This window comes from Pelobates fuscus, chromosome 5 (assembly GCF_036172605.1).
Source record: "Pelobates fuscus isolate aPelFus1 chromosome 5, aPelFus1.pri, whole genome shotgun sequence".
In the NCBI taxonomy this organism is placed as follows: Eukaryota; Metazoa; Chordata; class Amphibia; order Anura; family Pelobatidae; genus Pelobates; species Pelobates fuscus.
Genome location: NC_086321.1, coordinates 158,399,082 through 158,419,457, shown reverse-complemented (window position 1 = coordinate 158,419,457; position 20,376 = coordinate 158,399,082). Strand labels below are relative to the sequence as shown.

At 38.6% G+C, this 20,376-nt stretch overlaps 1 protein-coding gene across 1 annotated transcript in view; it reads right to left on the bottom strand.

Moving 5' to 3' along the window:
* Positions 1–20,376, bottom strand: part of PRODH (proline dehydrogenase 1) — a 142,422-nt gene that overhangs the window by 7,046 nt on the left and 115,000 nt on the right. Inside the window, exons 9-12 of the mRNA XM_063454610.1 lie at positions 16,954–17,046; positions 9,413–9,559; positions 8,394–8,569; positions 1,223–1,321 (exon numbers count right to left, since the gene is read on the bottom strand). Coding sequence (XP_063310680.1) covers positions 1,223–1,321; positions 8,394–8,569; positions 9,413–9,559; positions 16,954–17,046 — 515 coding nt within the window. The remainder of the gene's footprint in view (positions 1–1,222; positions 1,322–8,393; positions 8,570–9,412; positions 9,560–16,953; positions 17,047–20,376) is intronic.

The window sequence follows — 20,376 nt, the reverse complement described above, 5'->3', positions numbered from 1 at the left end:
CAAGAGTTTTAATCATTTTTTGGTTTCTATAGGTCAGACTGTCTTGCTTTTGCATTGATTCTGTTGGAGCTCTGAGTGTATCTCAAACTCTTGCTCAGTGTAACCGTTTTCAGCTTAAAGGAACACATGATAGAAAGGTATGAATGAACCTGTTATGGAATGAACCTGTACAGTGTTCTATCTAGAACTCGGATTGACAAAGAAAGGCAATTCCTTCTGTGATTTTTCTGATTGGGTGGGTTTATCACTGTAGTGATTCTTGTAAATTGCCACAGTTCTAAGATTCTTTGTGTAAGAGTCAGTGGACCTTCGTACACCATGACTTATGGAATCAGCAAATGCTATTAAAGTGCTTGGAGAGTACTTTTAAACCTCAAGATGTACTTACTAGGGTACATACACAGAATCATCACAGATTCCTCATGCCTTATTTGTATAAGCTTTGATTTACCTGAATATGATTGTTTTGTTGGGTTTTGATAGTTTAGGATTAAATGCTTTACAGTATAAAACATTAATGGGCCTTACTTCACTTCCCCTGTAACATTGAACAATGTTTTGTATGCAAGTATGGTATAATAAAGTTGTCTATTACAAACTGAAACTATGCCTCGACGTAAGCTAGCATGTCATGGGTGCGGTACTCCTTAGATGGCTTTACATGTTAAAGAGCCTGTTCTTTGAATGGATTGGCACGTACACTCATAGTCTGCAGAGTAGCCTTGCACCTGTGACTATTATTAGATTGCCATAGAGTTTGTGTTACATGAAGCAAGGATGAAAAAAAAGAGCAAAAGTAACATCCTTCGCTCTGCCGTTAGTTGCAGAAAGCAACATTTGAATTCACTCAGGGGCTATGACCTAAACACGATGTCTCCAGCAATCAAAGGGCAGAGGTGGCAAATCACACCAACACATCTGAATAAACCTTGGGACCGTAAATTAAGCATTAAGATCATATTCTTTCAAGGTACTGCAATACAAACTCTTTGAGAAGTACAAACAACATTTTAAATGTGTTAGAATAGAGAAGTTAAATGGAAGGTTAACATATTATGATATATTTTCTACTTCGAAGTAACTCAAATATAAACACAATAACAGTCTTTTGAAATATTTGTAACGTGATATTTTTATTATCTAGTTTAACCCAAGATCTTCTTTAATATGTAGGATAGATACTATAGAAATGAAGAAGAAGTTGATCAAAAAACATACGTACCTCTTGAGAGTGAATTTCACAGTCTCCTCATTGTGAGAGGCCACCATTACATTTGCTTTACGATTGTGCCGGATCTCTTCCAAGACATAATCCAGACATCTATGGGACAAAGGGGTACAATCAAATCCTACAATAGCACAAATGACATAATACAGATTCATGCACTGAGCAAAACGGCACTAAACACTACTCGGGGACACATTAAATTGCATTATTACCATCTAGTAGCTAGGCTTGATCAAACAGGTACAGCTATGAGGCAAAGTAGAATTCACTTTCATCTTTAAAAAGAAAATCTAGACCCCTAGGTGAAAACATGTATATAATGGATAAATATGTAGATTTGAGTAGCAATGTGCAATAATTGGACTATCAATACATGTTAGAAAACAAGCTTTTAGAGTTTATTTTCTTCAGGTAAATCTACATGACTATGGAAGATACTGCATAGAGCTGCATAAAGAAGTAAATGATCAAACTAATCAGGAAAAAAAATACAAAATCAACAGAATTTTTTTTTATCTAAAGCCAAAAGTAATAAAGAATCCACTCACAAGAACTCACAATTTGCTGAAAATGTCTGCAAATTAACCAATTAAAGACTAGGAAACAAATTAAACCATCAAGTATATATGGGGAACCCACCCCAAAACAAACAAACCAACCAACCAACACAAACAACGAACAATATAATGCTATAAACACTTCCTTGCTGGGCAAATGGAAAGAGAAATGTAATATGCGTACAACAAAATCTCGTCAGAAAGAAATAAAATGCATCTCCCATCAAACTAAACAACAACAAAATACAAAATAAAGTGTCCAGTGATTAAACAACTCACCTAATATCTGAAAATATTCATCCAATGAATCAATATTTCAAACACATCACAGTCTGTACAAAACATTGAGAAATCACACAGGCAATTCGGGGGTTATAAACCGCACTATTATCTGTAAAATACCTGACAAATCAGCTCTATCCAAGGGGTTAACATTCTGTTCCAGCACAAATTGGATCATATTCATTTATATTCAGACTTGGAGGAATTATTCCAAAGATTGAGTTTAAAGGAATTCCTCGTCGACAAAGAAAAACACCTTAACTTTCCAAGAATATAATATAAGAAAAGCCAATCCAAACATGATGCCTGGACCAGGGTGCAACACCAAATAGGATAGCTATGTTGAAAGCTTACATCTGTGTGTTGCATCCCTTGTAGCCACACCACTGCACCACCCAAAAATACCCTGTACAACCTTTCACATTTGGATGGAAAGTTTTGAAAATAAGAAACAGAATTATCATCAAAGAAGATGATAAGGGCTGGTCAGTGTGATCATGAACACTCAGGATAATATCACAGGTCATTAATTATGTGATCAAATATATTACATATTACTGGAGACATCTGGCCTGATAGAGATTATCCAAAAACCGTGCACTCACGGTTTGATTGTTTTATTATTATTATTTATTATTATTTATTTATTTTTACCTACAATGCAGATCTTTTTTCAAATCGTCTCCATTTTGACCTAGAAATAAAATTAACTGGAATACACCAACACACTTTGCAAACCATAAGTGGGCACAGCAGATATCATTACATTGAATTTTATTTTACTTACATATATTAATAAAACACATATAGCATGTATTTTAATACAATTAACATAATCAAATTTCATTACCTCTTTAAAGTTGTTTGTTAATTTTTACTTAGAAAAAATAAATACAAAAATAAAACAATAAAAAGCATAACATCCGCTCTTTGAAATACCCAGGTGTATACAATATTACACTCCATTTTTGGTACTTTAACTTTCATCAGAAAATGTGGAAGTAAAAATTATTCAAACAAGCAATTACAGATCTTACTGGGGTCAAGGAGGACAAACTAGTCTATTAGGATGTGCGAGGACACATGCCGTAGAAAGGAAACTGAGAAAAGGAAAAATGTAAAGCTACAGCACAGTAAACCTTCAAAATTGTACTGCGACTTAGCCGCATGAATACCTCTGAGATATAACTGCAGCATTACCCTTCAGAGCTAGCAGAGGCACACAGCTAAGCTGAAAGTAATCCAGAACATCATATTGCAAAACTAAAATAAGCCATTTTATTGTGGCTGTAAAGCATATGTCGGGAACCTTAAAACAGAATGTTAAGCACACCCTTTCTCATGATAAGAAGACTAATAATAACAAAGGACAGTGATCGGATGACAATTATAATTAGTGAAAACTGAATATAGCTGACAAATAACGTTTAGCGTGTTTCATGTCTAATCCCATTTAAGGGTCTGTTGTAATTGACAATTACGACACATATTCTGTAATTGGCTATTATGGATACTGCGTACTTTGACAGGCTGCCAATGTAACTGAATTTCCTTTGCATGGTGACAGCATTTCTATCAATTTCCTTTTAATAAAAATAAACAATTGCTAAGGAGATGGCCATTGTGAGCTATCACAATTTAGAGTTTTTAAAAAAAGGAATTAAGGTAATTTATTTACAATGTAAAAGAAACAAGCATAATGACCAAAACCCAACACGGAGATGAAGCAATTTAGTAGATTGAATCACGATATACATTTGAAAGATGTTGGAGAATATCTGCAGATATTTTAAGCATATGAGAACCATACCACCACATGCTGCTCTGCAATATCTTCTAAAATCCGCTGAAAACAATATGATAAAATGTTCAATTGTATTCCTAAAGAAAGTGAGATGATGTATTGATCAGTGGGGAAAAGGGACCATGACTGCAAGATTAAGCTTAACCATATTTCCTTTTTGTCATTCAGCAAAGCTTTTCACCAAGCGTAGAATTAAGCTGAGCAGCTCAAGTCTGTCCGATGTTTAGTTTAGTATTCTACATCAATAAGGCATGTGCTTAGGCGGGAAGACCAAGAAAGTGTTGGTAGGTTAGGTGCATGGCGTTTAAGATGCATTAGCAGACTAGAGGAGAAGTAAAGTGCTAGATAGACACAAAACTTGCTTCACTATCTGGAACTCTGATGGAAGAATCTTGGTGTGGTGATGCCAAGTGAATGTTGCCTACTGTAATGTGGAGTTGTGATAATGGTCTGGGGCGGTTTATCATGGTTTGACCTAATCCCCTTAGTTTCTGTAATGGATTATAATAACACTATAGGATACAGAGCTAAATAAGATGACGAGGTGCTTCCAACTTCATGGCAATGTTTTAGGGAAGGCCCTTTCCTGTACCTCCATGATTGTGCCCCTTGGTACAAAGTGAGGACCAGGAACAGACCAGGCCTCATCCCAGTGAGCATCTTTTGGTATAACTTTGAAAGCCAATTGAAAGTCAGATGTTTGTATCCAACATGAATGCATGACAACACAAATTCTCTTTTGGTTGAATGGGCACAAATCCAAAATCTTATGGACAGCCTATGGCTCTGGAATTGGATATCCAAGAGGATACAGTCATTAAAGTAAGGTAATCACATACTTTTGGCGCTACTGTGTATTTATATATATATTTTTACACTTCTATTGAGTCTATTTATTATCTATTTTTCTCTTTGTTCTCTACTTTTTTCATCCAGGTCTTCATCCATTTCACTGTCCTTTTCCCCTGTTATCTCCCTTTTCTTTTCTTTTTTCCTCCTTTTTATGTACTGACTTTTTCCTTTTATTTTTCCACTACTGTCATTTATTCGCTTTCACCAGTGATTTTCTTCAGTCTACACTAGCTTCTTCCACTCATATAGTATGCTCTATCTAGGCTACTCTACCCTTCTCTACCTTCATGGATTGCTCCCATATCGGTCATCTACTTACCTAGGTGTGCACTCCTATGCCTTTATGACTTATCGTCCCCTTAAGAATCACTGCTATTGAGCTCTGCTATTGAATTTTGTATAATAGGTTGTGCTATCCTCCGTTGTTTGTTTTTATGCTCTTGGGTGGTAAGCACATTTGACTCTATTCATGGACACTTTGTGTTTCTATGGCAACACTCACGCATACGGCCACCGATCACGTATGGTGATGTCATCACGCACACACGACGCACACTTCTAGGTTTTTCGACACTGGGACTGGGGACTGTCTGCTAACACCTGTAATTGGCAAGTCACTTACGAATACATATTTTCTGTATTTTGGATCGCTATCTAAAGCAATTTTGTGCACTTTTATGTATCTTGATAAAGACCGTAAGGTGGAAACGTTGATTTTTTTTTTGGCAATGTAATACGCTAATTTGATTATTTGAATCCAGTGAGTGCGCTCATTTTTGTATTTGATATATTTTCAGCGCTGTGCTGCACCTTAGTATTTACATCTATATTTGTGTGATGTAGGGTGAGTGCCAGACATACCAAACATACACACACACACACACCTATACACATACATACAAAAAAACATTAAAAAAAAAAAAAAAGAACTAAGCCCTCATTGAAAACTATCCTAGCAACTAACCTTTCTACCCTACCCTTAACTTTCGTGTCAGGTTACCCGACTGCCTCTAGCATGTAAGCTCATTTGAGCAGGGCCCTCAACCATTTTTTCCTGTCCATCCAACTTGTCTGGTTACAAATGTCTGTTAGTCCACCCATTGTACAGTGCTTTATAATTATTACACACACACACACACACACACACACACACACACACACACACACACACACACATATATATATATATATATATATACACACACTAATATGTATAAAACATCAACACATTCTGTAGCACTGTACAATGGGTGGACTAACAGACACGCATTTGTAACCAGAGAAGGGGTGTGTGTGTGTGTGTGTGTATATGTATGTGTTGTACACATGTGCACAAAACACATTCACCTTTCAGTAGATACATTTATATTTCAAAGGTTTCTCTGGGCATGTTTTCAGAATGCATGAAATCAGCTTTTGATTCAAAGCTACTTTTTACTTTAGAGTATTAAATGTTAAAAGCTAAGCTAATGAAACAGTGAATAGGGTATATCAAGTAGTTGGATACTGTATTATGTTAATAAGTAATTTACTCATCATCACCCTATTCCAATTTGCTGGCATAGATCCCAGCTGATTAACTGAGCAGTGTACAAGTGGACATGTTCTTGGCTCTTCAGAATAGGATTTTTTTTTTGTATTTACTTGGCATCTTAAATGGCTGAATTGGTGTAAAATAAAGTACATACTTGACATTTGAGTTTGATTTTGCCTTAAGCAGTTCTGAAAAGGAAAGTAATGGGTTTAATAAAGAGCTATAAGAACACTAAAAGGCCATGGTAAAATAAATGTAAAAATGTATATAAAATAATAATAATAATTAAAAAAAAAATATATATATATATATATGCACACACACACACACACACATACATACATACATATACACACACACACACACACACAGTTGTGGTGGGGAAAAAAAAGGTGTGGATGAAAACCCCTTCCACCTGAAGTAAGTGGATAGTTAATACATTGCTAAACACAAATATACACACCAGTCAAGCAATAAGACTTGCTTTCCCACAGAAATTCCACTTTAACAGTGCTCTCACTACTGCAAGGGATTCTGGTGGGTAGGTGTATGCAAATGAGCTAACATTTTATGTATTTTACAAGTAACGCCAAGACTCTATAGTAAGCCAGTAACCAACCTCATGCTGATGAGTTGCAATAACAACGAAACCGCTGTCCATGAGTGGTTCACTAGCTTTGCTCCTCTTCCTGAGTTGTGTTTCAAAGCGGTTGTATACAGCAGACATACTCCAAGGAATTCATGTTTTAAGTGGAATTATAGGCAAAAATTTGGTTATTTGTTGAGCTCATTTGCATATGCCTACCCAGACTCCCTTGCAGTAGTGAGAGCACTGTTAAAGTGAGATATATGTGGGAAAAGTATCATTGCCATCTTGTCTACTGGACTAATACAACAAACATAATATTCTATCTAATATTATTCTTTTTTTTTTGTTGGACGAACATACTATTTAAATAGCAAGCCTTTAAACCTTTTCCTCTCTTCCTCATATCTGGACCAATACTGCTCAATAGGATGACTGATACAAATATATCATGGCCTTCTAGTGTTTTTAAATCAATCTATCTATATATACATCAGAGCGTGTTCCTTTTAATTCCCTTTTATTCCAGAAGTTTGGTCCTTAAGGGGTTAATACTATGAAAAGTTAATAATGGAGAAATATCTATACAAACAAAACAAAAAAACACCCCTATTTTCACCTTTTAATGAAAGGTTTTATATAAAAAAAAAACAAAAAAAAAAAAAACCTACACATCTTTCTTATGACACCATCTTTCTAGGCAACCTACAGCTCCAGATGTTGTAGACTACATCTTCCATAACGCTCTTATAACCATAATGCTGATAAAGCATCAGGAGAGATATAGTCCCCCACATCTGAAATGCCAGACGTTGCCGACCCCTGCTATACAGTATACTGTTTTTGCCCTCTTAACATAAAATAACACAGAGCATTTTAATAATCACGTAGCAGCCGCTATAAAATCCTCAGTTTAAAAACACCAAAGTTCACTGCGTTTAAGTTCAGCTGTGCCATAGAACAGACATGCACAGTCCGAGACTCTGCTTTCTCACACAGTAGAGTGGGCTCGGGTGCTCTAAAGACCATGCATTTTGCAATAATGCTTAGACTGACCCTTTTAATCTCAAACTGGAATGGCTTGATTTTTGTTTTCTCTACAAGCATTTTCAAAGGTTAAACATCCCAGGTAGACAGCGGATTGTTTTAAGTCAATAGTTCAGTCATATGTCTGTGTTCCTGCCACATAGGTTTGTACTCTCAAAACACCCATATGCCAGACACAGCATGTACCTGCCATGTTTCTCAAATCCTCATGGAAAGTTGTTACACAAACTAAAATGCAGGTTATTAAATAACTTCTCAAAGTGGTATGCTAAGCACCATAACCACTACAGCATTTGTACAGTGCATGCTTCTAGTTTATGTTGTGCAATTTATGAACAGTTTGACAAAACAAGCCCTTCTACTGTGGCTCCAGCAGTCCAGCCAGGAATGTGATTGCATTGGGTGCTGCTTACCCCACAGTTTTCATAATGCAGAATGCCCCAAAATTTGAATGCAGAACTTTAGTATTTTAATGTACATTTGTGTTTTTATGTAGCACATACCTGTGGTACATTTCGTTCGTTTTCTCATACGTAGGATTTATTGGGTCGTCATATCCAACTTCTGCGGCACGGCTCCTCTCCTGCTGCATATATGCACCTCTGACCAGTTTAGCACCAAAATGCCAGTCTTCCCTTCGGGATAACTCTACATCAGCTGTCACATTGTCATAGGCTTCCTAAATAAAATGTAAGGACAATGATAATTGAAGAGAAAAAGTGACAACATTGGAAAATAATAGATACATCATAAGATCCTCAACATATTTAAGAAACCAGATTAATTCGATCAATTTTACAATGTAACTGGAAAACATACAATGTAAAGTGCCTGAATAAATGTTTTAACTTTAAAAAGAATTTGGAGGTAATCATCAGCCTTGTAAATATCACTCGACTTGGGGAGTTTAATGGGAGCTAAGGACTTTGATATGCTAGGACCAGTATAAGCTGCCTAACCAGATGTGGCATCACTCAATTATTTATAGACTTTATCAATCACTCATTAACCTATTGTTTTAACATTATTGGGAGTAAATAAATAAAATACATAAATAAATAGATGGCAATTGTACAGCACAAGTTAATAGTGAGGCAGTATACAACACAACTTAAGTGCGTTTGGTCTCATATCAATGCTGTATTTTTCACCACATTTAAATCCTCTCTCTTCTTCCTGATTGGAAAGTGTACAGTGTGGCTCAGCCAGTAGTATGTAATGTATAGTATTTCATCAACATGCAGTGATTGGCTGTGGGGCAGAGTCGTGTCAGTAATGCTCACACTGATTTATCATGGGCTGAAAGGAGTACATACTCCGTAGAACCTATAATAAGGAAATTGCTTTGTGAAAAGGAGGATTTCTTTTTTTTCTAAGCTGAAGAGATTTAAAAGTTGAAAACATGAGGCCAATACAAAATAAAAGCACTTAATATGTGTTGGTTCATTGGGTATTCTTTTTACTAGAAAAGCCTAGGATTTTAACACTAGATAATAAACAGAAACAGGAAATGATGTCCCACCTTTAGGTAGCATTGGTACGTATTGAAGATAATAGGTCGGTCTTTGTTAAATATGCGCTGCATCTCCAATGTCAGTCGGCTTATTGCAGGTTGGAAGTAGGTCTGTTCTGCATCCACCATCAGTCGCACTCCTTTTTCTAAGGCTTTCTAAATTGAAGCAACATTCACACTGTTCCAATTAATACTTTGCTGGAGGTAGAGGGAGAGAGGACATTATGGAATGGGAGAGGGAAGAGGACAAGGAGCAACAAATTGAGGTTTATCCCTTACATGCAGGGCCGGTGCAAGGATTTTTGGGTAGACAGGCAAAGATGATTTTGGTGCCGCCTCCCCCTCCCCCCAAAGCATCTTCCACCTGTGTGTCCCTTAACCCACCTTTTGTTTCTTATACCTTTTTTAAATGTCTTACCACCTTTGTATCTTATCCCCTATTTTTCCCCATTGTGTGTTTTACACCTCCCTTACTCCACCCCATTGTAAATCTTACTCCCCCCATCCCTTTTATGTGTCTCCTTCTCTCCCAGCCCCTTTGTGTCTTTTACTCTTATCAGCTCCTTTGTGTATTTCTTTTTCACCATCAGCCCCTGTGTGTCTCTTTTTCCTCTACTCCAGCCCCTTTTGTGTCTCTTTCACCACCAGCTTCTTTGAATTTCCACACCCAGGCCCTTCTGTGTGTCACTCTCATCCCCAGCCCCTCTGTGAACGTTCTCACCCCCAGGCCCATATGTGTGTCTTTCTCCCCACTCATGTCTCCCGCTGTGTTCCTCTCTCCTCCATGTCCATTAGTGTTCAACTACCCCCCTTACCAGTCTCTTAGTGCCCCCCCATTATGTTCCTCTCCCTCCTCTTTTAGTGCTCCCCCCGTGTTCCTTTTTCCTTCCCTTCCCTCCCCTGCACCTTAGTGCCCCCCCTTAATGTTCCTCTCTCTCCCCACCTAGTGTTCTTTCCTCCCCCTCCCCAGTCCCATAGTGTTCGTTCCTCCCCCTCCCCAGTCCCATAGTGTTCGTTCCTCCCCCTCCCCAGTCCCAGTGTTCTTTCCTCCCCAGTCCCATAGTGTTCTTTCCTCCCCCTCCCCAGTCCCATAGTGTTCTTTCCTCCCCCTCCCCAGTCCCATAGTGTTCTTTCCTCCCCCTCCCCAGTCCCATAGTGTTCTTTCCTCCCCCTCCCCAGTCCCATAGTGTTCTTTCCTCCCCCTCCCCAGTCCCATAGTGTTCTTTCCTCCCCCTCCCCAGTCCCATAGTGTTCTTTCCTCCCCCTCCCCAGTCCCATAGTGTTCTTTCCTCCCCCTCCCCAGTCCCATAGTGTTCTTTCCTCCCCCGTCCCATAGTGTTCTTTCCTCCCCCGTCCCATAGTGTTCTTTCCTCCCCCTCCCCAGTCCCATAGTGTTCTTTCCTCCCCCTCCCCAGTCCCATAGTGTTCTTTCCTCCCCCTCCCCAGTCCCATAGTGTTCTTTCCTCCCCCTCCCCAGTCCCATAGTGTTCTTCCACCCCCCTCCCCAGTCCCAGTGTTCTTGTACCCCCCCTGCTGTGCGCCCACCTCCTGCCGTTCACTCTGATCTTGCGCCCCACCTGGCCGGTGCGCCCGAAGGCTGCCGCTTGTGCCGCCTTATGGACGCATTGGCCATGCTTACATGTGCACCTGCTCAACCATTCATATCGAGAGTCCTTATTAAATGTCATTTGAATATAATTGGACTTGCAATACTGTCAAATTAAACAACTCTATTATTCAAACAATACAAGAACAGAAATAAAGGGGGGAGGGGTGCAAGGCCCATTATTTTTGAGCAGACTACTTGCATCATGTACGGGTAAATTATGTTTAGACATAGGAAAGGTAGATATTAAGGCCCAATTCTTATCAGGTTACTTTAAGACAGAGTCCCATAGTGTTCGTTCCTCCCCCTCCCCAGTCCCAGTGTTCTTTCCTCCCCCTCCCCAGTCCCATAGTGTTCTTTCCTCCCCCTCCCCAGTCCCATAGTGTTCTTTCCTCCCCCTCCCCAGTCCCATAGTGTTCTTTCCTCCCCCTCCCCAGTCCCATAGTGTTCTTTCCTCCCCCTCCCCAGTCCCATAGTGTTCTTTCCTCCCCCTCCCCAGTCCCATAGTGTTCTTCCACCCCCCTCCCCAGTCCCAGTGTTCTTGTACCCCCCCTGCTGTGCGCCCACCTCCTGCCGTTCACTCTGATCTTGCGCCCCACCTGGCCGGTGCGCCCGAAGGCTGCCGCTTGTGCCGCCTTATGGACGCATTGGCCATGCTTACATGTGCACCTGCTCAACCATTCATATCGAGAGTCCTTATTAAATGTCATTTGAATATAATTGGACTTGCAATACTGTCAAATTAAACAACTCTATTATTCAAACAATACAAGAACAGAAATAAAGGGGGGAGGGGTGCAAGGCCCATTATTTTTGAGCAGACTACTTGCATCATGTACGGGTAAATTATGTTTAGACATAGGAAAGGTAGATATTAAGGCCCAATTCTTATCAGGTTACTTTAAGACAGAGAAAAATTATCTTTAGATCATTATATTCTTCATATAATGATCCCCGGCTATAACTCAATAAATAACCACCACCCAATAATTCTTACATCCCCAAATGGTCCCAGAGTTCTCTGAAAAATACTTCATTATGTATGTGATTTCAATATCATGATAAATTGACATTCCCAGCCTCTAGGTAGGAGAACTCCTGCACTTATGCTTGGTACAAGTTCTACATCCTGCAATTGTCTTTCTTTGCCTACGATTGCCTATACTGGTTCATCTACCCAGAAGGTTGAGAGATGGTACAAAGTGAGTTAGTTTAGTGAGTGCCTAGTAAAGATCACATTAAGAGGATCTTTCTCAGTCATCATGCATAAGGGAGACAGCTGGTAATGGGATCTTCTAGAATTAAGATGTGAAACCACTTAAGGGTGCATCTCAAATGTAGGTTCTGAGTCTGAACTAAACTATAACTATTAAAGCTTGCCATGATAAATAAGGTGTAGAAATCACAATAATACACAACACAACTGGGATATTTCAATAAGGTTGCACATTCAGTAATCATTGGTAAAAGGAATAATTTGGTCTGTAGTTTCAAGAACATGTTTGCCTCACATTTTAAGTTGTAAAGGAACACTACAGGGTCAGGAACACAAACATGTATTCCTAAACATATATATTTAAAATCACCATCTAGCCGCCCTGATCCCCCCTTGCCTCCCTAAATATAGTAATGTCTTACTTGTATGTAAGTCTGCAGTTGTTGCCTCTGCCTGTATTCTGCTGACATAATCAGAAGTGGTGATATGAGCCAATCACAATGTTTTCCCACAGGATTGGCTGAGACGGTCAAGGAGGCAGATCAAGGGCAGAGCCAGCAAAAGTCAAACACAGCCCTGGCCAATCAGCACCTCCTCATAGAGTTACATTGAATCAGTGAATCTCTATGAGGAACATTCAGTGTCTGCATGCAGAGGGCGGAGACCCTGAATGTCAGTCACACTTTGCAGTACTGCCCCAGGAAGCACCTCTGGGAGCCATCTGATGAGTGACCAGTTGAGGTATCCCTATGCTGTTATGTAAACACTGCATTTTCTCTGAAAAAAAACAGTGTTTACTGCAAAAAGCCTGAATGGACTGATCCTACTCACCAGAACAAATACAATAAGTTGTAGTTGTTCTGATGACTATAGTGTCCAATTAAATGATTAGATTCCTTTGCTTCAAACGCATTTTCCAGTCCCATAATGTTCTCCTGCAAAAGATCCCACCCTACATACTATAAGTTCTAAACCAGTGTCTGTAAGATATGGTGGGCTGTTTATAAGTGTTTTCCTCCATATTAAATGCCTGTAGTTTTCTCCCCTACTTTCTCTCAAATATCAAAGTTTAAAAGAAATTATAACAACTTTATCTCAACTTTCCCCCATGTGCATCTTAAATTTCAACCTTCTTCATATAATGATCCCCAGCTTGCAATCAATAACCACCACCCAATAATTCCTACATCCCAAACACTGTCCCAGAGTGTACCTTTCAGCAACCATGTGCTTGCGCATGAGGTCACGATTCATGAATGCACACTAGCTCTTAATTACTCTTTCATCTATTAAGGCTGAAAGATAGCTTCCTGCATAGGGCAATGGAGGCCAGGAGATGCACTAAAAAATACATTTATTTGTAAGCGCCTATTGTATTTAACGGATGACTATAGGGTCAGGAACACAAACAAGTATTCATGACCCTATAGTGTTAAAACCACCATCTAGCCCCAATGGGCCCATCATGACTGCATAAGTATAGAACAATCTTACTGTATTCAAGCCTGAAGCTGTAGATCTGCATGCTGTTTGCCTCAGAAAAAAAAAGTTGTCTGCTGACATTATCAGAAGTGGTGGCCTGATCCAATCACAAAGCTTCCCCATAGGTTTGGCTGAGACTGACAAGGAGGCAGATCAGGGGCCGAGCCAGCACAATTCAAACACGGCCCTGGCCAATCAGCATCTCCTCATAGAGATTAATTGAATCAATGAATCTCTATGAGGAAAGTTCAGTGTCTGCATGCAGGGGGAGGATATACTGAATGTTTGGATGCATTTTAGGCAGCCATGACCCAGGAAGGATATCTAACAGCCATCTGAGGAGTGGCCAGTGAAGTTATCACTAGGCTGTAATGTAAACACTGCATTTTCTCTGAAAAGACAGTGTTTACAGCAAAAAGCCTGAAAGTAATGATTCTACTCACCAGAACAAATTCAATAAGCTGTAGTTGTTCTGGTGACTATAGTGTCCCTTTAAATAAAAAAAATAACACAAAACATGTAGACGTTCTAACTGTTGGAAACTGTTACGGTCAATAATAAAAAAGGAAATGGGGACAGTTTTCTTTTAATCGTAAGAATCGGGTGATATATTAATATATTTCCTCCTAAGATATAAAAACTAAGCAACAATCAAAGAAAGTCTGTCCCAATTTTGGCACATATCAAAGGGACCACATTTTTCCAAATAATCCTTTTATGGTTTATGTAACATCATGTGATGTAATATCTTGCCTCTCTGTGAAGGTAACTATTAGCAAAAACTCACAAAATTGTGCTGGTATCAGGACAGGTTCTTCAATGGAAAACTCCATGCATAAAACCATAACAATACGCTGTGACCAGAGTACGGCAAACACCAAGTAAGTACATTGAGGGAAAGAGGGAGAGGAGGAACTCCTAGGACCATAAACACAACAACAAGCTGCAGTGGCTATTGTGCTTATAGTGTTTCTTTAAAAGGTGCTTCTAACAAATGCTTAGTTACAACTAACTTCAAAAGTATTCTTTTGTTTGCATTTCATTAAGAAAGATTGCGGTTCAACATCAACACATTTATTCAAATTAATGCTTATTAAGGAATTTCAAGGACTTGCTGATATTGCTGACATTTCTGAGGTCTAGAGCAACCATTTCAGATGTATAAAATACTATGGCATTGATTTAGTGCACCATCTGAGCTCACAATGTTTATAGCTCATCGTTGCAAGTCTAGCTTTAAATAGTAATTAGGCTTTGAAATCAGTTTATGCCAGCACTTGACTGACTATACAGCATATGAGTAATTGAAGGGAAGATTATATGCATTCATACACTCAGACCGTACCACAGGAAAGAAGAAGGCCCAGATGTATCAGAACCCCCCCTTCTGTCTGATTCCTTACCTCTCTTATTTAGTGTACCTGTCTCCTGGCTTACCGTATCCCCCAACACAGCTGTAGTATACCTCCAGTGTCTTAGTCAGATACACACCCATATAGATTTTGCCATGTGTGCTTAATTAGGCAACTGTGCGAGGTGCCAAAACCTGCACCACAAATCTTTAAAGAAACGGCACCAATCAAAATAACCTGTTTTTGTTTTATAATGACAAGAAAGGTTAAACTAAGATGAGTTCAGGTTGGGGAACTTAGGGTTAGCGGTACCTGACTCAAAGATTATGTGGACTGTAAAGTCTCTGATTATCAGCCTAATAACCCCAATTATGCCTAAACCTATGGCATAAGATGTCATTATAGCACCAGTTAGGCAATATGCTTAGCACTGTATTAATGTCTGTCATTACAAACCAGACTTTTTAATGCATCAACATTGTAGCATCACTATAAGATTGTGCAGCTTCTTAATGTTGATATTTTGAAGTCTACATTTTTAAAGTAAAACAAACGTTTTCAGCATGTCTGTCTCATAGGCACGGTTTAGTGTACACATTTGTTTAGCTCGGAAGTGTTAAAAAGGCATACATCTCATTAACTAGTAAATATGCGTGAGATTTTAGCAAGGTATGGGATATGAAGCCAAAGTGCTGTGCACATGGGAAAAAGTCTCTTGGTACAATTCAGTGGTAGGAAACCTTTTAGCAGCACTGTGCAAATAAAAAAATAAAATAAAATAAAAAAAAAGGTTTCAAAGTCACTTGGCGTGCTGATCCCGTTTTTTTGTAATTTTGTTTAATTAACGTGTGTATGTTTTTTTGTTTTTTTTTATTCTTTATTTTTCCTGTGCATATGAATATACATAACATATAGTCTTGCAGTGCCACAACACAACAGCATACATGGCATGCAGGTAAATAGCACAATTTTATATTATATTGTAAAATTGTGCTATTTACCTGCTCTCCTCACTCGAAAACAGTCACGAAAGCCCAACAGCTCTCCAGTCTTCTATCTTTGGACTGGCAGTGGATATTACTGGTACATACAGGTTTATAACTTAACACAAAATGATTTTGTTTTGTGTTTTTTTATTTAGCTGCATTAGTTTAAACCAAATAAACAAATGTTTCCTTCTGAAAAAGGAAATGCGGTACTAAAAATAATTTATGGGAGTACATTAAATGAAAAGAATGTACATTTGAGGTTTACAAATGTAAACTATGGCAAGTTAAAAATCTGCATGTCCAAAATGTAGCCCAGATGTGATGTTTTGCTTTCAATTCACCACAATTAAGTGTTCAAGTAAATTAAACTCCACAGTATAAATCTCAAAATTGCTTATGTAGAAAAGCACAATCAAGAGTTAACAGATGTTTATAATATATCTCAAACACACGCACATACATGCACAGCATTTCATGTACGAAATAAGGACATAGATCAAAGACGATTCTGAGTTTCAAAGCAGTTCCGAAATAGGCCAGTCAGGTAAGGCCAAGTGTTTCTGATCTGCCAACCAATGCAATGCTTCAGTATGTGAGCTTCCTAGTGCGTTTCCATTATTCTCCCTGAATTCTGTGCCTCTATTCTGCGTGTGAAATCTGAAGAACCGCTCTCTGAGCACATATCAATTTGTGCTCCAAGAACTCAGATTTAATTAGGAACATGCCAGCACAGGTTGCCTGTTCTAAGGTCTTTGCTTGACATTCTAATATTATTTGTGAGTATCTGTTTTGTCAAAGTCTTTTACAGTTTTGCAAATATGACACCCCCTCCCCCAGAGATTCACAGTAACATTTGACATGTCCTACACATTGAATATAGTATTTCACTAGAATACGTTCCTGACCTTTCCAAGAACATCCATTCTCTGTAGCATTCTTTTCATCTGTAAATCTTCTTCCTCTGTGAATCTGGACAGAAGGGGCTCCAACTGGCCACTCTGAAAATAAAAATGGCATTCGTATCACTTCGTACTGAAAGACACAGAGCCACAATGGTAGAGTTTTAAAGCATTAATGCTGGATTATTTATCACATCAACACTGGGAATTAAACATTTTTTTATTGTCTGCAGAAGCACTAAACATAAGTATGTCAGCAGGGAAATGGCGTGTCCGTTCGATTTATTCATACTCTGCAAATGTATTCAGGTGTGAAAGATAATCTGTCTAATTTATACAACACTATCCCAGTGGTTCAAGTGCAAATCAACAAAAAAATGAAAAAAAAATTGTTAATGCCTGGTTACAACTTAATTACGCTGTCCTATTGCATTTAAAAACGTAAGATTTTTCTTTGTGATTGCAAAAGTTGGTAATGCTGTAAAATAGCATGTTTAGAAAACACAAATTACAATAGACTGGATTTCTACAGAATAATAAAATTATATACTGTGCATTAAAAATGTCTGATTGAAAATGACAATACAATCAACGTAAACCTTCCTAAAGGGAAGGAAAACCAAAAATCATCCCAGTATTCAAGTGACATGTATCAGATAAAAAAAATAATAGCTGTACCGACAAAGATAAAACACATGCAATCAAGGTCAGCTTCTCTAGTCAAAACTGAATGAGTATCACCTTTACGATTATCAGGGTCAACGTGAAAAGAAAAAAATAAATAAATTAAAAAAAAAAGATGAATTACTTGTTTAAGTGTCTGCTATATATTAAACCTGACAAATGTCCAGTTGCCTTCGTTGTCTACAATGTGCGTGGAAAAACACATGCAGATTTGCAATCAGCCAGGTGGTGGCGCAGTTTCATTACATTTTAAGTAAGTTTCTCTAAAAAGTGGCTTGATTCTTTTGCATTCTTTTAATATGCCAAAGCCACAAATTTCACACATCGTGCAGGTGGCAAATCCCAAAAGATTATTTTTTGCTTCATATCTTGTTCCAATACATTTTGTTAGAAATATGCCAAAAAATGGATACAGCTCTGTAGTAGTAAGGTGGTAAGTGCAAGAAGAGAGGAAATGAGAGTGAGTACAGACAGCAACAAAATGTGTAGAATAGCTAGTGTAGTAATGAAGGCTGATGCCATAATGATAACATAATGTATGTGTGTATAAATTACGAGAGAGAGAGAGAGAGAGAGAGAGAAAGAGACAGAGAGAGAGAGAGAAAGAGACAGAGAGAGAGAGAGAAAGAAAGAGACAGAGAGAGAGAGAAAGAGACAGAGAGAGAGAGAGAGAGAGACTATTGCATGATCAGGCCAAATGTTGTGGACTACATCTTTTCTGATGCTTTGTAAATGGCTGTAAGAACATTTATCAAAGGCTTCTTAACTAGCTAGATAGATAGATAGACATGCACAAACAATTGATTAATGCAAAAGCACTAGTTAGGAAAGCTGCTAACTTGCATTAATCAATAGATGTCAGAATATTTGCCAATAATGTATTCAGCACCAGAAACAGCACATCTGGCATTCCAGATCCAATAAAATATGATGACCAAGGTATTGGATGAGCTGGAGGAAACATATCCAATATAAGGACAAGGACATGCAAAATCATAAAAACAGCTCTAGTAAACAAGATACACACAACAGGCGATAAGCTGCTCAGACAGAGCATTCGTTTTCACATATTCAAGGTTGCAGTCTAAAAATCAAATGCTTGACAGCTCTTTGTAGTGGTTATGGTATCATTATTATTTGTTGGTGCAGTATCCCTGGTTTGTGTCAATATGATTTTAACAGCCTGACACAAAAGGAGGCTCTTCTGGCAAATAAAACCCAAACCTTCTGCTCGGGATTGTTTAATGGGGATGTTTACTTCATCATCTTTACAACTTTGTACCGCAATGATAGTAAGCTCTGGGACTGAGTTAGGTAGGAAATTAAATGTGTTTCGAAATTAAAAAGGGGCACTCATGCACTCAAATACGAGGCGCAATTTGTAGGTTACAGTAACATATGCTGAGTGAGAGGTTTGCGGCTTTAATTTGTAGTGTGCGGTTTAAAAAAAATAAAAAATGACTTTAGCGACACAAGCCCACCAATTCTCTCATTACCCATCAGCCTGAAGTGCTTTCCTTTTTGCTAATTTACACTATACATTATGTTCGCAAAATGTTGACAAATTAACTACATATCCCAGAAACTGAACAGCTGAATAACACCTTCCCTGAAACTTTGACTTTGCCCTCAAAGTACTTGTTATAAGATAAGCACATTGGGGCTATAGAAAATTCAATGATCGGAGTTACATCCTGGTTTCTTGAGACCTCATTGCAGACCCTGCATAGCCTTAAAGTGCATGAACATCAAGTGCAAGTAGTTTTTTAAATTACAGATTTTTCATAATTTAATGCATCATACAAATTCATGGGTGAACGCTGGTTTAGCGTATCCCTTTCGTTTTCCTCATGATTCCATGAGGACACAGAGCGTGCTAGTTTGGATACATCATAATGTGAACAAGAAACTCTCAAAATGGCTCATTAGTAAACGGATAGGACCAGGAACAAGGACCGCATTAAAAAATGAGCAATATATTAATCACAGAAGCAATGGTATGGCTCACGGAGAAGCCTTTATCAAGCCTAATAGGCTTGTTAGCTTAAATGTTGCTTATGGTGGATTTGTAACTTTTGGGGGTCTTTGCATATTTTGCAAAGCTCCCTGAAGGTGGCATATCTGGCTAGAGCCCGGTGGCTGCCAGGAGCAGAGGAAGGAAATGTTACTTACCAGAAGCTGTCCCTCGGGGCCTCCGCCATCTTTTAAATGGAGGTCTACTTCGGCTCATGGTGCTTTGTGGCGGAACCAACCTCGCCATTGTGCACTGGAGGAGCCTGGATGCTCGTCTGCTCCCTTTAGACTATGGCCCGGCAGTTTAAACCTTTTATTTCCCTGCAGAAAGGCTGGTTCTTGCTTTTCTGCAGACTGTTAAAGCCATGCTACCCCAGATAGCTATGCCATGGAGCCCAGCCGTATACTGAAAGACTGTATGAAAGACTTTGGCTCCATGGCGATTGAACTGTATGTATGTGATCTGAGCGCCATCCGGTAATAATGTGCCTCAGATCTAAGCTATCTGGGGATAGGTAGAATGTGTATGTTCTATGTGATAAATGTAACAGTATACATTTTTATGTATTTTATTGTCCTTTGTCTGCCATGTGGTTAATGGAGTTTTGCCTCTGTCCTTGGAGATAATTGGATTACTTCCCAATTATCTCCAGGAAAGAGAGGAGGGATTGTGATGCATTGTGGGATTGTAAGCTTGTGATTGGTCAATGTCCAATATGTTTCCCAGTCTTC